The sequence below is a fragment of the Calidris pugnax genome, unplaced genomic scaffold (genome assembly GCF_001431845.1).
Source record: "Calidris pugnax isolate Ruff unplaced genomic scaffold, ASM143184v1 scaffold27, whole genome shotgun sequence".
Taxonomy (NCBI): Eukaryota; Metazoa; Chordata; class Aves; order Charadriiformes; family Scolopacidae; genus Calidris; species Calidris pugnax.
The window spans coordinates 9,047,920-9,070,493 of NW_015090893.1; the positions used below are offsets into that span (position 1 = coordinate 9,047,920).

Genomic DNA, 22,574 nt, shown 5'->3' on the forward strand with positions numbered 1-22,574 from the left:
TCTGCTCTCTGCAGTTCTCACTGGAAGACTCTGGATGGGCAAAGCTTCTGCCTGCTCATTAGACTTCTTGTCTGGGCATTCCTTGGAGGAAGGGAGACCCAGGGGACCCAGCGCAGACCGTCTCACCTTCTGAACAGACAAAGCACCAGCTGACGTTGACGTGCTCGTGGTTGCGGCAGCCCCTCCGTGCAGTGAAGTGATTGGGGCAGATGATGCTGTTGGAGGCGAGGACCACGGAGCCAGCAGCGAGGCAGAAGTCGTTGGAGTGGTACGCAACCGGGCACCGCACACAGCGCATCAGGCGACCTGGCACCAGAACACATCGGGAGCACAGTGAACCTCTAAAGGAGGATGATTTTTATTTCCTGTCAAACCTACCCTCTAGTGATACCTGAGCACAAAATGAGCAACCATAAGTGATCTTTGGAAAAGGAAACTGACATTTAATTTTTATAGACCATCCTCGACATACTCACCAGATTCCCATTAAATTATTTAATATAACAAAATATGTATAAAAGTATAAATATCTGTATTTGTATATAACATATAAAAAATTGCACTATTTAGAAGTGAAAAACCTCCTGCATGCTCTGCAGAAACAATTCAAGAGTTCACAGACTGGGACTGCTTCCTATCATACACAAATAATTAGTAAATCAGCTCAGACAGTAATTACAGAGGGGGTGTTCCAAGTGCTTAGTTGCACATAATGAAACCAATCCACACAGCTTCTGAAAACACCGGCACTTGCCTTTCCACTTTATCAGATTTTACCCTGAAATTCCAGAACAGAGAATTCAGAATTGCCTACAGGCCTAATTTATCCAAGGTTTTTGAGAGCCTGTTTTTAGTTCCTCACAGGAGAAAATAAGCAGGGAGAGGAGGAGGGAGGAAAGGGGTAAATCTGATCACTGAGAAGTCAGAGGAACACAATGCAAATATTCAGCTGTGGTAAAGCCCTTAGTGTTGTCTTCTACACCAAACACTGATTTGTGGGGGAAAAAAGACAACCTTAACACAGACCCTGAGGATAAAAATAGAGCTGTCTTAAGACACCACGGACTTAAAGGCAGCTTTAGAAGCAAACATACAATGCAATCACATAAAAGTTTTAAGTTTAATCGTGTGAGATAAAGGTCAAGGTATTCCTGCAAACAGCTCAAACAAACGTTTGCCTGAGCAGCTTAGCCCAAGGGTGTCACTACTACAAGATGAAAGTTTGCATTATAAAAAACAATGAGAACCAGAACAGTATCGTAGCTTTTACTATGCTACTCTCTATGCTGTTGTCTTGAGAGCCAGTGCTGCTAAGCAGGCACCATCTGCAGCGCTGGCAGAGTGAAAAGTACGTAGGAGAAACCTGAGAGTGTCTGTACAGCGCCGGAGACTTATTCAAAGTCCCAGGGAGGCATGTGGCATTGCTGGACGTGCAGGCATCCAAGCGTCTGGACAGAGAAGAACATTTTAGTTGCTGTGCCTGACCATCAGGAGTGCTGATGAGCAGCAACCTCGCATAGCGACACCACCCCTTCCACTTCCCTCAGCTACACCAAGCACTGTGGCAAGGAGAGAAAATCATCATAAAGAACCAGAGGACCAAGTAAGCGTACAGTGGATATTAAACGAAGAAAAAGCTACTAACTACATCCCCTAGAGTAATGTAAAAGATTTCAGTACCTTTAGATGCAGAGATGTTTGCTGGGTTAGCAGCATGACAAGTCATGCATATGTGCAGGGAGCATCGGAAGCCCTTGTTCTGCATGACTGTGGGCGGGTACTTCTGTATGCACGCTTCATGGTAATACTTCCCACAGAGGGGCAGCAAGCACCGTTTTACATCTTCCCCACAGCTCTTGCACACAAAGCAGGTATGGACGCCTGGAGAAAGAGCAACAGAAATAACATCAGTCACGTAGAAGGGCTGAACGAAGACCTGACACTTCCACCAGGCTGCCTATTACCACAGCACAAGTTCCCAACCTGCTGTACCCATCCCAAAGCACAGATCTCTACAGCAGGCTGGTTTTGCCTGCAGCTGCAATAAAACTTCAGATTAAAAAATGTATTATTATAGCTGTGATTTCAGGCCAGGGAAAAATAAGAAGAAAAATGAAAAATCAACAACCCTACTTATATTCCCCCCTTTCCAGCCTGCTCCAGACTCATCCTCTCCCCACATCACCCCTCTCTCTCTAATCACAGATAAGAATTTCCCCATCTCTTTCCCACCAGATCCTGGACATTCGCTTCTTCGCACGCCACGTGCCTTAATCAACAGTAAGAGCAGTTCATTAAAAAGTCATTATCAAACACCAAACCAACAATCAGAGGACTGAAAGCTAGTTAGCAACCCTACCACAGGCACACCACTCCAGCAAGGGGAGCACCAGGTAAACACACAGCAAGGACCCTGTCCCTTCTGTGCTCACAAAATGCTGCTGTACCTGTGGAACACTCGTTGCAGATGAATTTGCCCTTTGGCATCTCGGAGAGCCCAAGGCACTGCAGGTGGAAAGCACCACAGCACTGCGCCTCACACAGCAACAATTCCCCTGGCTTCTCACAGATCTGCAGAGAAAGAAGCACAATGTCAGCTCTGAGCAACCTCCTTCTGCAACTCATCCCAAACAGCAACAATCCATGTGCTGGCCAAAGACGCCTGCGGAAAAATGCAAAGTTTTCCTTGTGTCAGTTAATTTAGGTTATTTCTGCATCACCACCACCACCATTTGCCATCCAGTCCCTGCTATCATGCACCAGCTAAAATGAATCCTACATTGGTAACCTCTCCCTAACACCTGTAAATATTAGTGGGAGGAGAGGTGGTAACTGAGGAGAAGCTCAATTCAGGGCACAAAAAGCTGGTTCATTCTACAATAAGTGCCTTGAGGCTACCTGGGCTTATCTGGGGCACTAGCATGTTCCAGAACTTACACAAAAACACTTTAGAGCTGTAAAGTTTCAAAGAGATTTCTTCAAGGGCACTACCTGACACACATTCTCCTTGAGAGCTGCTCCTCCTCCACGCTCCCCTTGTATCTTTTTGGACGAAGGCACTCCATGGTCATTCTCTGACCCTTCTTCATTACCCTCTTTGGGGCTTGTAGCAGTCCCATGAACCGATGTCTCCCCCTTTAAAAAGAAATCCAGAATCAGTGCTATCAGTAATCCCTGTCCTGACTTGGAAACTACAAATTCAGCCACTGAGCATATAACAGGTTTGGCAGTTGGTTTGTGCATGTTACCCACCCCGGAGAGAACATCCCACACACAGTTCTAACGAAAGACTTATGAGAAAGGAAAGGAAAAAGCCCTTAGTTTACCAGATCATTAAAAAATACACACTCAACACAATTACTTTCCTGTGCATAGCCCCTCTCTGAGGAAGGAGTCATGGCTGAGGAAGAAAGGTTTTGCCCTCTATAGAAACAAATCAGGTAGTCTGGAATAGTGAGAAGCATCCTGATGTCTGCTTACACTGGAAATGCAAATGAAAAACTTCAAACAATCTTTATTGCAGTTGTTACCCAGCAAATGAGCCAGACTTTTCCCCACACTTGTCTCAGCTTGTCCCAACCTATGTAAAATATAGGCACATGGGTGCTCAAGGCCTGTGTTAGTCTGGACCAGCTGGTCAAGAGTGAAGTGAATGGTGCAGTGGGGCACTTACACCACTATCCTGCCTGCAGCAGGGAGTCTTTCATCACATCTGTCCTGTACGAGCATCACAGCACTGTCCGTAACATCTACTGGTGAAAGAGATGGGTTTCAATTGATAAAGGCCCAACTGCACCTTCACGGGCCAAGTCAGGGACCTGTCATAAGACTTCTCAAGATGGAAGGACATCTTTTGGTGTGCCCATGGGATCTGGCCAGACACTGTTAGAAGTAAAGAGAGCAGTAGGTATCCTAGAGAGACTTGTTTCTACCACAAAATACTGCTGTCCTGGTGCTTCACGTGGCAGCACTGCTGTCACTTTTGTCAGGACAGATGACTAAGAGCTAGGAAAGGCCACCCTGCCAGCTTACAGCCTAGGCAACACTTCAGCAGTCTCACCACCCCCAGCTGCCACTCCAGAGGCCATTAATGCTGCACCAAATCATGCCTTTAGCTAAATGCTTTGAGCAAGAACATTTTAAGGACTCTGCCATTTTTTAATTTCCCAGCTCACTGCAGTTAGCCAAGTGATCTCCGTGTGTAGCTGCCAGTTCCTCCTTGGGTCACCAAGCCATATCCAGTGTATGCCCAGACCCAAACTGTGTGACTGTGCTGGCAGGAGCAGCAGCCATCACTCTTGTACCTTCAAGCCTGCTTGGTGCCAGGTGTCCAGCTAATGATCACGAGAGGGAGCTTTGCACCACCTTCTGTATGGGAAAGTATCAGTCTGAGTTGTGGTGCTACTAAAGCTTGTAAGCTGAACTGCATGCCCTCTGAACACATTATTAGTCTGGGCAAAACAAGGACAAAGATCTCTTAAAGTGAGATCCAGGAAGAACCTGGAGCTGGTATTCTGGTCGGTTAATGATGCTTCCTCTGCCTGTTTTGTGGTTTTTTTTTTTCCATTCCTTGAATATAGCAGTATGCTTCTATTCAGTAACATTCTAAAGCCATGCACCTTCTGTGGAGCAATGATGCACAGGTGCACTGATGATATATTAAAGCACACAATACAAAGATGAAGGGTTTAAGTTGCCTTTATTGAGCACAAAAACAGTAAAGTCCCAGCTACAAGCTGCTGCCTGTCCAACATACCATAGGGTTTACAACCTCACAGGCTATCACCACGGTCTCGCTGGAAGGTTGGCAGCGATACAGCCTGCAGGAATACTGATAAGGAGCACTAAGCTGCTGCCACCCTAACACATAACCCTGGCACAGGGAATGGAAAGGTCCCTATGACATCGGTAAAAAGACCATCACTAAGTGCTATGATACTTCTGCTAGGAATTCTTTAATCTGCTGCAGGGCAGCCCTATGGCCCAAACACTCGCTTTGACTCCTGGAATGCTCCAGGAGCAGCACTGGTGACCAGCGCTCCAAGGACTGTTTACAGCTCAGGTTCTCCTATTCCTACACAGCTGCTCCCTCTTCTGCTCTGCTCAGCAGTGACCTCAGGGTTGCAGGGGTCACTGTAACGAAGAACAAGAGCAGGGTTAATCAGCTACTGGTATGGGCAAACAACAGCAGCTATAGCTTCTGCTTATGTTGGGGCCCCAGTGTTAGAGACACAAAGTGAGCTCAGCCCCTCTCATGGTCACTGAGGTCCCTGTCAGGAGGGGCAGGGTGCTGGTGAGCTAGCACCACCCACCCATCCTGTGGCCAGCAGCACTAGTTTCCTGCTGTAGCTAAGGTCTCAACATAGTGCTTTGGAAGGAGCAGGGGGAGGGGAAGGGAGGGACGGAAACATCCTCAGATCTGCTAGAAAGAGGTATGAGGGATTTAGAACTGCTTCATCTTTCCATCCTTCTGACCACTTTCTACCATGGCTGCTAGGACTCCTTGGTTTGAACCCTGGAGGCCATGTTTCACATCTTAATGGAATAGGAGACTAACACACATCTAGAAGTCATTGAACATTAACCAGCAACTCCCTCTTCAGATCTGAAAGCATTTGCTAGTAGCAATGCTGTCTTACCAACTGGACCCACACCACCCAGCGTGGCATGGTATGCTCTAGCCCTGCTCTTTCAGCCTAAGCCCATCCTATTTGGTTCTGCAAACAGCTGGCCAATCTGCACGCCAGGATCTTAGCTTTATTTTAATCAACAGTCCCAGAACCGCACAGGAAAGGGAATGTCAGAGCAAGGCAGGACAGGCAGGGCCAGATACTCGTGCATTGTGAACACTGAGAAGGGGATTGCCACTCGAGGACATCACTCAAAAGAACCTGTCACACTGTTCCCCCTTCTTCCCCTATCCAGCATGAGCACTGCAAAACTACATACCTCCTACAGAGGGCAGGTGTCTCATCTTGGGTCTTCTTCCAGAGCTCTCTCTGGCACATCCTCAAAAGCCTGGCCTGTTCTTTGGCACAGCCTGACCTTGGCTCACAACCTTGACAAAGATTTCAACAGCATTTTCCATCCCCTTCTCTCAGCCTCTTGCTGCCCTGCTGTTGTGAACTTGCACTCCTGGCTCCACAGACAGGCAAGGACAGAGAAAGCTGCTTAGTTCAGCCCAGGCAGACAAGCTTTCCTCTGCCCTCTTTTCCACTGAAAGCAGCTGGATCCAGGGCTCCACTGTGCTGAATAATCAGACTGTCTATTTCTTCTAGCACCATTCAGCACAAAGTGGAGTTCCTTGCCTGGTGTGTGGTAAGTCACTTGGGGACCAGAGTGGTCCAAATTCCATGTGAAAACACAACTGCATCTCCATAGCACTCCAATACTCACCAGCATCTGTGCACTCACCTAAGCCAAGGGAGAATACTCTCACCACAGTGGCTCGAGACACAATTACAGAGAAATGGATGCTGGCAAAAGGTGCCAAGCATTGCCATTTTTTTCCCCCCTCCTTTTTTGACATGGTTTACCATACCTAACTTCAGGTATTCAACACAGATGTCCAAGGGTGGAGGCAGTTAAGACTCCCTGGGCTTCCTCTGCAGGGAATGGTGGGTGCAAGATTCAGAGCCATAGCCTAGCTACTTAGCTGCTCTGAATTGCCCCTTTTCTCTTCCCTAAAAAAGATTCACAGAAAATTTGCTGCCTCAGAGCTGAGCCAGTCTTTCGGTAGGTGCTTAACAGCAGACAGCATTAACTGCCCCCCAGCATTGGCAGAGATATTTGTACAGGCTTCTTCAAAATATGACTCCAGATGAGCACGGTTTAGAAAGAGCACCAACACCCTCACAGGAAGGCTTGCATGGCCCACGGGTATTGCCCCACTTTCCCACTTTATCATCCCCATCATAAACGCCCTTTTCAAAAAGCAGTAGTAGCAGGGTGGCTGGTGCTGCTCAGAAAGTGGTGTGAGGTTTGTGCTCTCCTGGAAGTTGTATAACAACAACAAATATAACAATATATGTCTATAATTAGCTCCTGAAATACATACTGACTATCCTGACAGAACAGCCTGCTGCTGAACCTGGGCCACTGGAAGTGAGAGGCGATGGTGAGAGGCCCAGAGGTGTCCCGCCTCTCCCAGGAAAAGTCTTGCTTCCCCTACACTTGGTGATACCTGGCTCATTCCTAAAAGGCAAAATGTGCTTGTCAGAGATATTTGTACACCAACTGTGCTGGGATGCAGTAGAAGGGAGTTGCCCCAATTACCCCTTTCTGCTGATGGCAGAATGTAATCAGAGGCTGCTGTGAGCGGTCACGGACAGTCCCCCCCATCCCCTCCAACGTGGTTCTCATCTCGCCCTGCTGTGCACAGGCACAAGGAAGAAGGGGTTGAAGTCCACAGTCTAGTGCTTGTGCTTCATACCGGTGTGTAAAAGGGCAAGATTCCCACCATCACCAGAGAAGACCTTTTGCAGCAGCTAGACCTTTTGAGGTGCAAAGCAAAATGCCAGGCAAAACCTGGTTCCACCAGATCAGAACAGCCTCTCTCTCCTGGAGAATTAGCTGAGTAGCAGCTTAAAAACTGAGCCCGAGTTAAGCAGTCACCACAACATAGCTACTAAATCAAGGTGGTGTCTTCAGCTTGAACCCCAGCTCATGCAACTACATCGTGGGACATGTCAGTGGGACAAACTCCCAACTGACACACCAGCAGCCAAAGATGACCTGGCCTGGGCTCTGCCAAGTGCCCTGGGAAGTAGCAGACAGGTTACAGGGATGACAGCAGGTAGAAAGATCCAACAGTACCTCAGAGTGTGGGGTCTCCCCCAGCCCCTCCTCATTTCTCTCCTTCTTAGAATGAACTGCAGCAGAGGTATGGCGCTGTCTCTTCCGCTTCCGCTGCTTCTCCGAGAGCTTTTCAGAAGCTGGGATGCAACAGAAAGACCACTCAAGAAAAATGCAGAAATAATTCACTTGCTACAGGTGCCACCAGTAAGTTCCACATCTTTTCTGAGAGCTTCAGCCTGGGTCCTACTGTCTTTGAGGGCATAAGGGCTGGGACAGTACCAGCCTCCAGGCAGCCTGCCCTCTGTCCTGCACCCATCAGAGCACCACCAAATCATACTGGTTTAAGCTTCCTCTGCTAGGCTGCTGAACAGTATCGCTGACTTTCCTGAGACAGCACCCCAGCAGAAAAGAAGAAATGCTACCAACACAAAGTTTACACTGCTTATCAAATGTTGGTAACTACCTCCTCCCACTGCACTGCAACAAAGACTTCCTCATGTCAATACCAAAAACTGATATAAAGGCAGACGGGGAGGGAGTATGACACAGCTGCACAACTGTCCATGGGACAGGGCAGCCACTGTTAAGCCTGGTCACAGCATGTCATCAGGCAAAAGACAGCGTATTGGTACAGGACCTGTGCTGATCAGTTTCCTTAAAGCACCCAGACATGCATGAGAACATCTTCTCATGAAATTATGAGCCCACCATCTCCACTTTGCATAGGGAAATCAGCAACATAACAGTACCTTGGGTAAACAAACTTGGTACCTATTTCTGCTGCTAAACTGCCTCAGCTGCAGCAAGTGTGCTCTGAGAGCCCAGGACACACAAAGCCCTCACACACAAAGCCACAGGCAGTGATCCAAATGTCACCAACAGCCCACCCCCAACAGCCCACCCCCAACAGCCCTGCCTTCACTTACCTTCTCCCAGGTCTGGGAAGTGGGCTGGTGAGTAGAGCTCAGAGCTATCGCTCTCCGAAGGGCCAGTGCCCTACAAACACACAACAGAGTCAAGTCACCAGATGCAAATCAGAGAGATGCACATTCCTCAGCCACTCAAGAGCCTTTATGAATGACGGCCATGTCTAACTTACAGTTCAGGTCATGAATTCATCAATGATTAGAGATTCTATACAACATTTGTTTTGTGAGTGTGATAGATCCCACATGGAAAAGTGATTCTCTGGGCAGGGGGGAACGCTGAGTCTGCCGTGTCTTGCGCTCACCAGCATCATTCGCTGTTTCCTGAGCTCTCCCAGAAAGGCTGCTAACACCCTGTAAGCTGCTGGGAAGAGAGACTCTCTTCTGGCTTTATGAAGCTTAAGACTGAAATACACTACCCTCTGCATTACTGCAACCATGATAACTGTATTAAGACTGTGCCACACAGAGAGGAAAAGGCAAGGAGGAAAACTATTATTAATCAACCTTAGAAACAGTGCCAATGAGTCTTGTGCAAGTACATCACTTTAAATAATTCTTTACAAGTTGCTTTTTTCCAAACCGTGTCATTTAATATTGAGTTTTTAACAGAGAAGTCTGTCTTTTCATTTAAGATTCACCACCAAGCGCTGCATACTACACGTGGTACAACTCAAGCCTCCATCCTGCTAAAAGCTCTGCACTTACATACCATTCACTAGCCCACTTGGGAAGGTAACAAAGGAAATGCTGCTCAGAGGAAATCTGACAGAAGAGGAGAAAGCCTTAGGTTCAAGCTCAAGCTACACTACAGCATCACAGTGACAGAGAGCCTCTGCGCAGAACATTTCTGTTCATGCCTTCCCAGCCAGCATCCAGATGACTCCCTTTTCCGTATAAATCAATGAAGCGGTAAGATTTTTCCAGCCAAAACCACCCAATCCCCATTACAAGAGGGGAGGGGTGGGGAACACATCTGTATTCAGCAAAATTCTTCATCATAACACGGCAACCAGCACCTTTGGGAAGGGTGGACCTTCACTCCTGGGCCACAGCCAACAAAAAAACCCACATCCCATTGTACTGTGTGTCTCATTCAGCCTGGTCTGCTGTCTGGACTCGTTTTCTATCTGGCTTTCAAACGAGCTGGAAGGAAAGTACCTTCTTTGGGGGAGTCCACTCCTCCTTCTTTGGCATAAAGGCAGTGTCCAAATCATTGGATTCCAAGAGCTTTTTAGTGGGCTTCCTCTGACGCTTGCTTTCGAAGTTTCCTGCAATGAAACTCTTCACATTAGACAAACAGGGGTTTTATTCTCTTCAGCCAGACTAAGACCACCATTAAGAAAACACCAGCCAACAGTACAAAACAATCAATTTGCTTCACCCTGTCTTTGGGATCATAAACTCCTTGGGCAGAGATGCCAATTACCTGTTTCTGTACAACTTTGACAAAAACGGGCCTCAGTCTGCCATGACCTTCAGGCATACCTCAATATTCAATGTAAAAATCCACCCACAGAAGGCAGACTATGAAGTTAATGCCAGGAGGTAACACATCTTGACGGTGTGATTCAGATCGTAATTTCCCGACCGCTTTGATCTGCGTAAGCCAGTCCTACCACTGACAAATACAGCCCTGCTTCCACTCCCACACCAGTCACACCACCATCCACGCTGCACATAGAGAAAAGGCTAAAGGACACACTCCTGGTTAAAACTACCTGGGAAAAGACACCCCTAACTAGCTGTAACTTGGACCGTTTCTTACCCATCCTTTTTGCTGCCACTCAGTAGGTAACAAGTTGGTAAGACCTGGACTCATCCACACTTATTTTGTAAACAGTATAAAATTAACCCCCAGGAAATGATGCTATGAGTGCAAGACTCCACAGAACAGCCTGCTACCCGTCCCACCCCGTTCATCTGCTTGCTTTATCAGCCTTGGCTGTGTCCTCACTATGACACACACCTCTGCATGTGTGCTTATGCATCAGAAGCCTCATGAAGGGACAACACAGCATCGTTCTCAAGGTAAGCCTCTGTCCACAGCTTGGATTCTTGCTGACTGCTTCAGCAAGAGGTGAGATTTGTCAGGAGGGGATGGAGCTTTGCAACCTCTGCATACTGGACGTTTGCTCCCACTGCTGCACCATCTACTATTTTCCTGCATCTCCAACCTCAGGTTCACATCCCCAGTTTTTCCTCCTTTAGTCCTCTCCAACTTTCCATCTGACATCCACAAGCCCCCAAAAAGGCAATCCCTCTACCCTCAAACATAACAGGCTAACTGACCTCCCAGTGACCATACCTCTCTGCCTGTTTGGTTTAATTTTTTTTGACCATAGGCCCTTTTGAGCAGAAGAGCGTTCCCTCCAAGTTAGCACAACCAGACCACCAGGGCTTTAACCCTGGACATGATTCTATGATTCTATAACAAGTCTTTAGACACTATCAGAGAATGAATGTACTGCAAAGTAGATCCTAATACTGACTGTTGGAAAGGGGGAAAGTCTGTCAGACCACACTCGTTCTTTCTATACTGAAAGTTAAGACCCTAGCTTGCTGCTCGTACAAAACTCTGACAATTTCTGTAGATCCTTAGAACCTCCAAGAAAAAAAAAAAAAAAAAGTTTCCAGAGGGATTTCTGCGTTACAATTCCCTGAGCTCATGAGGAGAGCAAAAGGTTACCCCAAAAGCTATGCAGATCAGGCTTTGCATATCAACCTCAGCACAGCAGCCTTCACCCAAAGGGTTTTAACAGCAGCAAGAGACCTTCAAGCTAAAGGAATGCCACTGTTTGCAAGCACAGATGGCAAGGAAGGAGTTGTGATTTTCTTCATTTGGACAAAGGGGTGTTCTGTGCCAGGACCTAAGGAGACCATCATACACTACAGAAAGCTAAAAGTGTCAGTGTAATCATCCAGGCCACTGGGTCACCCACTGCATCTGCTCTCTGACACCTCCTGGCACCAGGAATGGTCACTGAATGAAGCAAAGCAAAACCAAACTAACAGATCGACAGCTACTAACCTTTTCTCTCTGACTGAAGCAACAATTTCCACTGAACACGTTCACTTACAGCAGCAGAATCACACAATCTCTCACCTGATTTCAAGAATCTCTCTTCTGCATCTGGAGAAGCAGAAACTTCAGAGACATCCGAGGAAGACAACACCAGCTCTGGAAAGTCTGAACGTTCTTCTAGACGTTGATCAGTGGGATGGGATCCTAGTTCTGAAAAGGAGCACTCTGCTTCAAGGACGGGAGGGGACTCTTTGGTTGAAGATGGAGTTGAAACCAAAGAACTCTGTCCCCGCTGGGTGTCTCCCTCAGGACTGCATTGTGCAGGAAGACCTCCTTCAAATTCAGACCTCACCACAGAATTCACCTAGCACAGCGAAACATGTTGGTGAAAACATTCATCCTGCACAGCACCACACACAGCAACAACACTCAGACAGCAACAACACATCAAAAGCACACAGACCAGAGCTCCAGAGTAATAACCACAAAGAGCACATTAGCCTTCACCCACCTTTTGCAATTGCTCCTGGCCCTTCTTTGATTTTTTCTTGGGTGCAAATAAGTGATCATATTCTTCTGCATATTCCAGAAGCCGTTTACTTGGCTTTCTAAGGCGTTTCCTCTCTGAATGTACTAAGAAAAAGAAAAGCAGCTTCAAGACTGTGTTTCTGAGATGATCACAAGACAAAATTCTCCTCATGATTTGTAGACAACAGCTTCTCCTGCCTTCTCTTCCAGAGGCTCCATGTGGAAAGAGCCCTGCCACTTCTTTCTCTTTGATACAGCCTTATAATTTTTTGAGCTTTCTATTTTCCACAATCCTGACATGGCAGGTGGCATTTTTAAGGACCTAAGGGACTTCAAACAGTTCAGATAAGAAATCAAAAACCACCAGATTCCTGACTGAGAGGTTCCTTTCTTAGCCAAAGTACATCTAACCTTCTTGCAGTACTTTTACCAAAACCCAAGTCCATTAGCAACTCAGACTCATCCTGCTACTTTTGCTTTAACCCAAACTCCCTCAGTTTTAATGCAGGGGCATGGTAAAATACTGTTTTCCTGTAACACGGTTCAGTCACTAGTTTCACTAGTAACACATAAGCCTAACTCTTTCCCTTCCCCTCCTCCCTGGTATATTTTTGTATATACCACAAGAGCTTTGTATTCCCCATCTGCTACTGCAAGCCCATTTATTGCCTTTGCTTCCCGACAATAGATTCCACAATGAGACCACGGAGCGAACAGTCCTCGCCAGCGACTGCAGGCTCTTCAGGGCTCAGATGTCTTTTGTTTGCACAACACTGCACCATCGCAAGGGAAACCCAGTAACAGGTACTTCCTCGATATAAACCTATCCACCCAAGCTATACCACCCCAAAAAAGAGCCCCAACGCTCTACATCATCTCTGCTCAGCAAGCTACAAAAGCAAGATGATGCAAGTTTATGTCTTTTTCTCACTTCCCAGAATACTGCTGAATTTCCCCCTTTATTAGTTTTCAAAATTATTAAATAGTATCATTGAAAGGTTTCTCCCAGTCACAAGAAACATTTGTGGTCTCTGGGAAGTTTAGGAACAAACAATAAATATCCTCTTTGCTTCTTTTCATTGTGTAGGAGGTGGCTTTTTCTTCTTTAAAACGGAAACATTTTATAACAAAGCATTCCAGTGCAACACTTCAGAACAGGGATGTTGGACAAGATTGCTACACTTTATTGTGGCTTTGTGGTTAAACAAGCACGAAAACGTCAAACTTGGCTAAAAGAGAAGAAAGTAACAACTTTCTCAAACACAGCTATTTTCAGCCTCTGTTAACATTCTGCACAGGTGTCTGGGTGAAATACACATTTCAGCACATAACCAGTTATAGGCTGAGTATCCTCACTGGGCAACTATTTAGAGCCCCAAAGCCACACAGCAGAGCACAGCACTGTGCCAGAAGGCCTGCCTTAACTGCATTATTATTTTTTTCCCCAGAGCAAATCCCATACAAGAATCCCACAGGCAGCCTGACCGACAGTGGTAAATCACGTACCTGATGAAACTATTAATTATAAAAATGTTTTAAGTCAGCAAATTCCACCAATCTTCACTTCTGCCTTATTTGCTCTAGCTCACACCACAAAGTTTGTAGCAAAAATATGCCAAATGTTGCCATTCAACTATGATGAAGACTTTTTACATAGAGTTTAGAGGAAATTACACAGTTGTGACTGCAATCTGTGTGATCTCCTACACTGATACTCTGCCTGCTGCGGACAAGGGTTAGCCACGTCTTCTCAAAGCACCAGCCACCAATACAGGCAACTCCTTCTCTTCTGTAAGCTGCAGTTAGTGTAACTTCCAGCATCATCCCACTTGCTATGTAATTGCCCTTCCCTGATATAAACGGAAGGCTGATTTACAAAATGGGCTTTTGATGGCTTTAGAGGTTTACTCACTCCCGCCAGCACACTAGGGGTGTTACAGCAGCCAGACAGCTCCTCCTCACACACAGAGTGCCTCCCTGATGCAAATTCATATTGGTAAGCTTCAGGTGTGCTTCAAGGCTCACGTGCTATTTAGGGCAGGGGAATTAGATTACACTGAGGTTGCCGATCTGTCACTTTTACAAGCAAACCAGGCCCTCGCTGCATCCTTGCGTGCAGCACCAGGACTGCTCTGCGCTCCTCTCCTCTCAACATTACTACCTCTTGGCAGCTCTTCTCTAGCTCTCTCTGTAGACTTGCATCTTCATCTCACATAGCAACATGTAGGGATGCTTCAATTGCAAAAATCATCGTGAAACCCTGAGAACCTGGCTGCATCTTAGTGCAAATGAGGAACTTACTCCCTGTCACTCCCTGTGACACTCCTGCAGCAGAGCCTCGACAGTTCCCTGTCAGGCTGTGACACTCCTGCAGCAGAGCCTCGACAGCCCCAGAACAACGCACATCCTCTCGCCTGCTCTGTGAAGGCTTAAATCCTCAAAACCACACAGCTACAGCCAGAGGAGTCAGTGAATTATTAAGCTTGTCATGGTTTCAAACCAGAACTTTTACCCCGTGCATTACACCCTCTGGGCTCGTTTTCTGTGCCTGCTGTGACTTGCCTTGGGCAGCTCCTATGACCACTGTGCCAGGAGCTGCCTTTTCCACGCTCAAACAGAGGTGCAGGAAACCTCCAGCAACCACCAACAGCAAAACACACACACCACGACGTGCACGAGGGAACACGCAAGTGAAAAAATGTAGAGAGGTTCAAAATTCTGTCAAGTTATATTAAATTATGATATTGCAATTATGATTGGAGCAATTTAGTGTAGTGAAATTTATGTTAAAAAAATAATTTTGTTGTTGTTCAGTAAGGTTAGCTTTCCCAGAAGCCTGAGGGTAGCATATGCTGAACATAGTTCTGCCGGACCTATTCCCTCCACACACACACAGAAGGAAGACTCCTCTTTCCTTGATCATTTCCCTTCCAGAGATGTTGCCTTACTTCTGCCTGCCATCTTCCAGACCCAGCCCAGCCTCCCTGGCAGTTTCCCCCTCTTCTCTCCTTCACCCCTCAGGCAGCCACACCAGAGACATAAATTAGGAAATCTGTGGGGTTCCCCAATTAGCAGCTAATAAAATTCCACACTAAAATGCAAAAAACCACCCCAAACATTGTCTTGTTGAAATCCTACAGAACAAACTGAAGACAAACTCTATGTCAAACAGCAACAGAAGGTAAAAAAAAAAAAGAGCATCCATTGAGGCTCAGTTTCCCACAACTTTCTAGGCTGATCTATCCAGCTAACATCAAGCACTTGGCTCTAAGCAACACATTATGTAGGTATAAGTCTAAAGAAAAAAAATCTTAAACTTAGAAGGATGCTCATTTTACCTTTCATTGTGGAGGAACTAATGATTTGCAATATATTTAAACTTTCTGACCAAAAAGCCAAGCAAAATCCCACAATTGCTCTGCCTTCTTTGTTCTCTGTGCTTACAGAGAACCCAAAAGGTATCACGTTTTCTTCAGCTCAGATGTTTACACCTCCATCTTGTTAAACAGCCCCAACTCATGCTTTAAATGAAAATGTATAAAATGTATATAAATACACACTCTGGCGCAAGTCCAGCTCCCTTACCTTGTGCAGAGAATTCAGACTGGGGAGCAAAGTTGCCAAGCTCTGTTTCTGAGTCCATCACACTGTTGTTTGGCTTACCACACACATTCAAACGTTTCTCAACTAAGTCTAAACGATTCTCACAGTCCTGATCTGTCAGGTCTCCCTCAAGCACCTTTGAATGCGGGGAATGCCTACGTCCCAAGCACTCATTTCCCTTCAGTGAAAAGCCACGAGAATTCAGGCCAAAGGCACTCTCCAAGTTTCCTTGATCCCTAGATCTACTGATGTGCTTATTAGATCTAGCACTGCTTTGGTTAAAACGCTGCCACCGCTTTTTGGGTGCTACGTGATTTACATCATTAGACTCATCACCAAGAGAGCTCTCACTATTTGCCTCTGAATCCAAGTCTGGACTCTCCCCATTTTCAGCGGAAGTGCAGCTCTCAATATTTCTACCAGCTTCAGGTCTCCTTCCAATACGATCTAAATTGTCATCAGATAAACAGGCAGAGTCTTCATCAGTTGAATGTTCTGTTAAATCAACAGACTCTTTCCTCTCAGCATCTTCCGCCTCATTACCTAGAGGACTGGGAACCGAACCGTGAACGCGGAATGCATGTTCTCCTGAATCTCGGGATAACCGACTTAGCAACTTACTTGGCCCTCCTGGTTTTAAGTCCTTTCTGTTTGAAACTGTTTTATCTCCAAGCTTTGAAGACTGCTTAGATTTTGAACAGTTGCGTTTGGGCACACAATTTGTGCCATTTGTCCCAGAAACAGCAGTACTCGCAGGCTCCCTTTTACTAGTACCAATCCCCGTCAACTTGGTTGGAGGATTGCGTGAAAATGAGGAGTTGCTTACAGCAGAGTTTGGATTTACTGTTTCCTGGACACAATCTCCATTTTTTTCTAGTTTATATGGGGGACCTACAATAGACAAGGACTTCAGACCACTTGCAGAATTGCTTCCAGAACCATCAGCTGTGCTGGTATTTCGAAATGGGACTATATTTTGACCAGTCATCAGTTGCTGCTCTTTTGTCTTACTGTCATGCATATCCTTCAACATCATTAACAAGGTGCTGAATTTGTAATCTGGCTCAATAGGCAAACGGCCAGAGGCGGAAGAGAAAAGTAAAGGTACTGTGGCCTTTGGAGTGCCAGAGTCACTAGCATCATCATTCATGGACCGGTAAGACAGTTCCTTCAGCTCTGACAAGACATGTTTCACCACAGCCGTTTCTATTTCAGCAGAATCCCTGGTTTTCTCATGCATGTTGTTTAACAGTTTCTGACCATCAACTTTTCCGCTTCTCTGAAGAGAATCTCTCTGAAGGCCAGAGAAACCTTTGGTATCAGAAGAGCAGCGATTCACACCACCCTCCTCTTCTGCAAGAGAAGGCTCCAATCCAGCAACTTTTTCTTTATGTTTGCATTTTATACTCCTGATTCGGGGCAATTTCATGGTTTTCGGTTTTAAGATCGCTTGATTTGCAACAGCAGGCCAGGAGCTGTCCTTGGAAACACTTTGGGGAGTAGTGTGCTTGTTTGCTAAGGAAAGATTGTCATTTCTCACATCTGAAGAGCACTCAAGAGCTGTCAATGACATCTCAGCATCAGAGAAGCCTACTTCAAGCTCCCGATCTGCAAATTCAGCATCAAGTCTGCCGGTTACCGAACCTCCCAGAGGTTTGCGATCTCTGTACGACTTCTTCCTGGCCCTTCTGTTGCTCTTCGGAGAAAGATACATGGAAAGTTTAATGTTTCCACTTGACGTCATAGGAAATTCCTTCTCCACTTTATCTGAAGAATCACTAACTTCAAGAGCACTAGAGGCTCTCTCTGAACTTTGGTCCATGGTATCTACATCACTGTTCCCACCATCTGAGAGGGAAGAGGATGAGTCTGATTCAGTTTCCTTTTTCTCAATACCAGCATCAGATGCAGAATAGTGTATTTGTAATTTGGAACTGCACAAAATGCCCAGGGAGCTCTTCTCTCTCTCTAAAGATGCGCTGGAAAACAAATCCCCTTGGAGAGTGTTCTTCAGAGCATCACTTTTACGATTCTCATAGTCTGGTTTCAAAGGTGTCTTTTCAAAACGTCTTTCTCCAAAAGAGGAAATCAAATGGTTTTCCCTGGTGCTGTTGGATGCTGTCAGGCTGTTGGCAATCTGGCTAAGTTCATGAGACGCATGTTTATCTGGTAGGTCCCCAACAATCATGTTTCTAACTATGCTCTCTGGCGTTTTTTCTTTGATTTCTCCCCTCGATGCTTCCCCTCTTGCACCACTCTTTTTTACTCTAGTCCTTTTTCTGCTGTCAGAGCTTTTTTTCATATGTGGCTTAATGTGCAATCTTCCTTTTTCACTGGCCGGGTGTCTGGAGTCAAACGCCAAGGATTTAAAACAGCCGTTCAGTTGCCTGTCCCTTTCTGCTCCAGGGCCATTGGCATAGTATTCCAAATGTCCTTCCTTCTCGCTGTCCAGCTCACTGGAGTTCTGGCTGCACTTTTGATCCTCTGGCCCCCCGAGAAGAATGTCTTCTGCCTGCCCAACACTGACTTCCCATTTAGCCATAAATCTTTGAGGAACCTTGAAGTTGGGGGAGACAAAAAAAAAAAAAAAAAAAAAAAAAAAAAAGAGAAAGAAAAGATTTGAGTGGGTAACCAACAAGACAAATGTGAGATTCAGGTGCATAAGGCACAGAACAGCGCAACAATCTTGCATTTTGCCTCTTCTAAGACAATCACGTGGATTCCCAGAGATTGTACCTAGTAGACACAGAAAACACTGCCCCTGGGTAAATACCCTGCACTCCTGCTGAGCCTAATAAAAATCCCTGTGCATTCCCAAAACAGCAAAAAAGGTCCCTGTAAGCACAGGTTCCCCAGGAACCAGATGTCCTGGCATCGAACGACACCCTGAACACAACAGCCTGTAAAAGGGAATGTAAATGGTATGGACCCCGGCACAGAAACACAAACCAACAGCCAACAAGCCTCTCAAGGCAAACACAGCATCGTTTTCCTCAAAATATTTGAGTGGACTTGTTTGTTTTGCTCATTCTTGATTCTCCCTGCATCCCTTTGAACTCAGAGCACAATTCAATCTTCCCTCTCCACCACCTTACCTTGGTACAAACATGAGATTCACACACCCACCTAAAATGTACTCTACCAAATTCAAGACATCTGTTAATGAGAAGTCTTCCCAGCTTTAACCCTGTACCTTCAGTATAAAAAAGGTGCACACTGGACAGGAACCTCTGCTAACACCTAAAACCAGCAAGAAACTTGCTTCTTATCTGCACGTGTAGTTTTTAATCTGCATAACAGCCAATCAAATGCTTCACAACTGCTCCTAAAATCAAAATCAATTCCAAGGCAGGAGGAACAACTCAAATTTTTGACACTTTTCCTTTAAAAAGAAAACCACACCAACAAAATCTCAGCAGATTAAAAAAAAATAATTGTGTGGAGCCTGATAGCAAACCAGCCAAAAACTCTCAGCTTTGCATCAGGTGTTGGCCTCCAGGGATGCAAATCTAAACATTTATGTGAGGAAAAACCACTTGATTCCCTCTACTGCAGCCACACTGGCACCACCATTTACATATAGGAGCATACATATAGCTAAATTCTACCTGTGCAGCACTTCCAGGATAAGAAAAGTTACTCAGGAGCACGTAACTAGTTGTTAAGGGCTGGGCACACAAGGAGAGAACTCCTTCAAGACGATAACAAACATGACTTGGAAAAGGAAAACCAAATGAAACATTACACCTGGGGACTCACATCTGCAAGAGCACTTTTAATCTGATGGTTTTACATTAACATAGGTTAAGTACATAACTGGTAATAAACTTTTTGGAAAAAAGGTAAGAAAAAACAGACACCATTGCCTAGTATGACTATCTGCTCTCCTACAGTAATGCAGTGGCCTCTGCACTTCTTCACTTCAGCAATCCTAAAAAGTTCATTTCTTCAGTCACCTTCCTTAAGATGTAGACCAGACCCCTGTGTCACATTACATTATACTGGCTACAATTGCTCCAAATTGTTATGTTTGGAAACGGAGATGACGCGATGAGCCACAAAACTCATTCCCACAGGCTCACTGACAAAGCGTTTTCCAAGTCAAATTATAAGTCCTAGCAGGTTTCTATAAAGAGAATTACTGAAGCAGGGCTAAAAACCCCACTGCTTTATCTCACTCAGTGATCTAGTGAAGCGTGCAACTCCACCTCTGCTTCAGATCAGCCAAAAGAGGCTGCCAGAGAGCGCAGGAAGTTATTTCGAAGCCCGCTGTAATACACATCAGGAGAGGGCTGCGCTGCTGACAGACCTGACTCCTCTGCCTCTCAGAGCTGTCTGGGGCAATAAAAGCAGCAAACCACACCCCGACATAAAAGGAAGCCTAGAAACTCCTGGCAGCTTATAAACTATGCTCATTGTAAGGATGCAAAGAACCACTTCCCTGGCAGTGTTGCTGTAGTCACTGTCACAGAAGAAAGCTGTCAAAGTGCAATTCCAGGCATAAAGGAATACTTTGTACTGTGCAGATTCAAAGAATCAAAAACATATTAAGAGAAAACAGTTCTTTCACCTTATGTTTGTAGCCTTTTTCCTTTTGCTTTCCTCTTCTCCGAAGAACAGGCAGCTCTTCAAACTGATGTCTTCCTTCAAAGAGGACAATAGCTTTCCCAGCAACCCAGGTTTTCTCTGAAGGTTCTCCTAAGGCATCCACATAATACTCTCGGTACGGTCTCCGATTGGAAACTATTTTGAGAAATTTAACAGAATTAACCCCTCACATATAACAAAAGAAAGACACACAAAAAGAATCACAGGAAGTGGTAACAATTTGCCAGTACTTTTTGCTTATAACATACCCACATGAATGCCGGTTCTGGGGATTTCTAGTCAGAACTAAGATAGACTCCTTTGAGCTCTGCTGTTTATGTTCTGTGTTGCTACTGTCTATTTCTAAATTATGGGGTTTTTTTCTTACGAACAACTGATTAACAGATTTAAGATGGGTCATCTCCCTAGAGCAAAGACTACAGTTTGGCTATACAAAAAAAATAATCGCAAAACTATCCAAATATTTCTTTCCCTGAGAAACACAACACAGTAGGCTGGACATTTCTTTTTTGCTACTCCCTGATTAATGATTAAACAGTCCACTTCACTTGACCGTTGGGAAAAGGCAAGCGTGCCAGCAACACCCAGAAACGGCATCCTTCTGGGTAGGATTTACTCACACAAGTCAAATCTCCCCCACCACGATATAACCCATCTTGTTCAATGCTTTCTTACCAAACTCTTATTCAGGACATAAAACATTAACAGCAGTGTTTAAGTAAGTACACACGGACACTCTACAAGGTCTGGTCCAACATGACAAAGTGTTAGTTGTAATGAGTATCTCCATACTTTGGGCACAAAGGTGCTGAGCAAAAGAAACTCAGTCACAAGGGCACAATCAAAGATTTTACGAAGGTGCTTTCTGTGTAAGAATGCTGAACAGACATGGTACAATTAGGAACTGAACCAGTACTGGGTGTGCTGGTGAAAAAGGACAGGTTACAGGCATTAGAACAGAGCGAACAAGGCTTGAACAAGGGACATAAACTCCCCCCTGCATTTCGCTGCAATGTGTGCTACCTTCACCCTCTGAACACATAGCCTAGATGTGATAGCCCATTTGGTTTGTGCTGCCTCTTCCACCAGTGCCAGCACAGTGCAGCAGCCCGGCCTTTAGAGCTGCCGACATTGAGATTCTGATCAAGACCCCAAGAGGCAGTCCCAGGTGACCAGGGCAACATCAAACCAAGGGCAAAGATGACAGACTTTATCCATCCCGTTCACAGCACTGGGACTCAAGCCACTGAGTCTCAATCTTCCAGCTCCAAAAATCTTCAAGTCAAGAGCTTGCCAAGAAAAGGAAAACTGCTTTAAACAGAACATCATGCCTCAAACCCAAGAGAAGAGGGTTTTGTGCAAGTGATGAGTTTGAAGCGACCTGTCTTGTTTTGAAGGGCTTGTTCCCTTGGCAACAGGAGAGCCAAGGCAGGAGGACCGTGCTTCCTACAGTGCACAGAGAGACCCAGCAGCTTCCCCTGCCCAAAAACGTCAGAGTTCAGATCCACCCGCTCTGCCACCTCGGCATCGGGGAGGGGAGATGAGCAGGTTACATAGAGCTACAACTGGAAAATGAAATTTTCCCCAGAGCTCTATTGGTTTGAACATGGATAAAACACGATGGGAGGGAGAGTCTATCACGTAGCTGGAGATCAGACCTTGCTGGAATTTGTTAACAGCATGTTTCCTCCCTGCAGAATTCTTTTATTAGAAATCATCATACACAGGCTGAGAGGAGATTATTGGACAGCTACAGACATTAAATCCTGTCCAAAATTTCATGGGGGAGGATGTGAGGGGAGAATATTCGTCTGGCATATCTTCTGGCAACATCTTCAATAGGAATTTGAGATCTCAAAAGGGACTATTTAAAACAGCACGCTCAGTATTATCTAGAATCAGGATGAATGCTTCCTAAAGAATGAAGGGGAAGGTGGAGAAACAGCACGGAAGACAACTACAGCAACCAGACTTGGGGATGACGTGAGCACAATGTAGGAAAAGGCACTTCGTGTCTCTAGAGAAATAGCAGAGGGCTCCCAGTTGATGACTGCTTGGGAAAAAAAAAAAAAAAAAAAAAAAAAAAA

General features: G+C 45.6%; 1 protein-coding gene across 1 annotated transcript in view; it reads right to left on the reverse strand.

The window, feature by feature from the left end:
* NSD1 (nuclear receptor binding SET domain protein 1) overlaps positions 1 to 22,574 on the reverse strand; it is a 49,513-nt gene that overhangs the window by 25,536 nt on the left and 1,403 nt on the right. Inside the window, 11 exon segments of the mRNA XM_014947865.1 lie at positions 127 to 306; positions 1,681 to 1,881; positions 2,448 to 2,571; positions 2,992 to 3,135; positions 7,816 to 7,934; positions 8,724 to 8,793; positions 9,885 to 9,994; positions 11,830 to 12,112; positions 12,260 to 12,381; positions 15,862 to 18,436; positions 20,450 to 20,622. Of these exon segments, the coding sequence (XP_014803351.1) occupies positions 127 to 306; positions 1,681 to 1,881; positions 2,448 to 2,571; positions 2,992 to 3,135; positions 7,816 to 7,934; positions 8,724 to 8,793; positions 9,885 to 9,994; positions 11,830 to 12,112; positions 12,260 to 12,381; positions 15,862 to 18,436; positions 20,450 to 20,622 (4,101 nt within the window).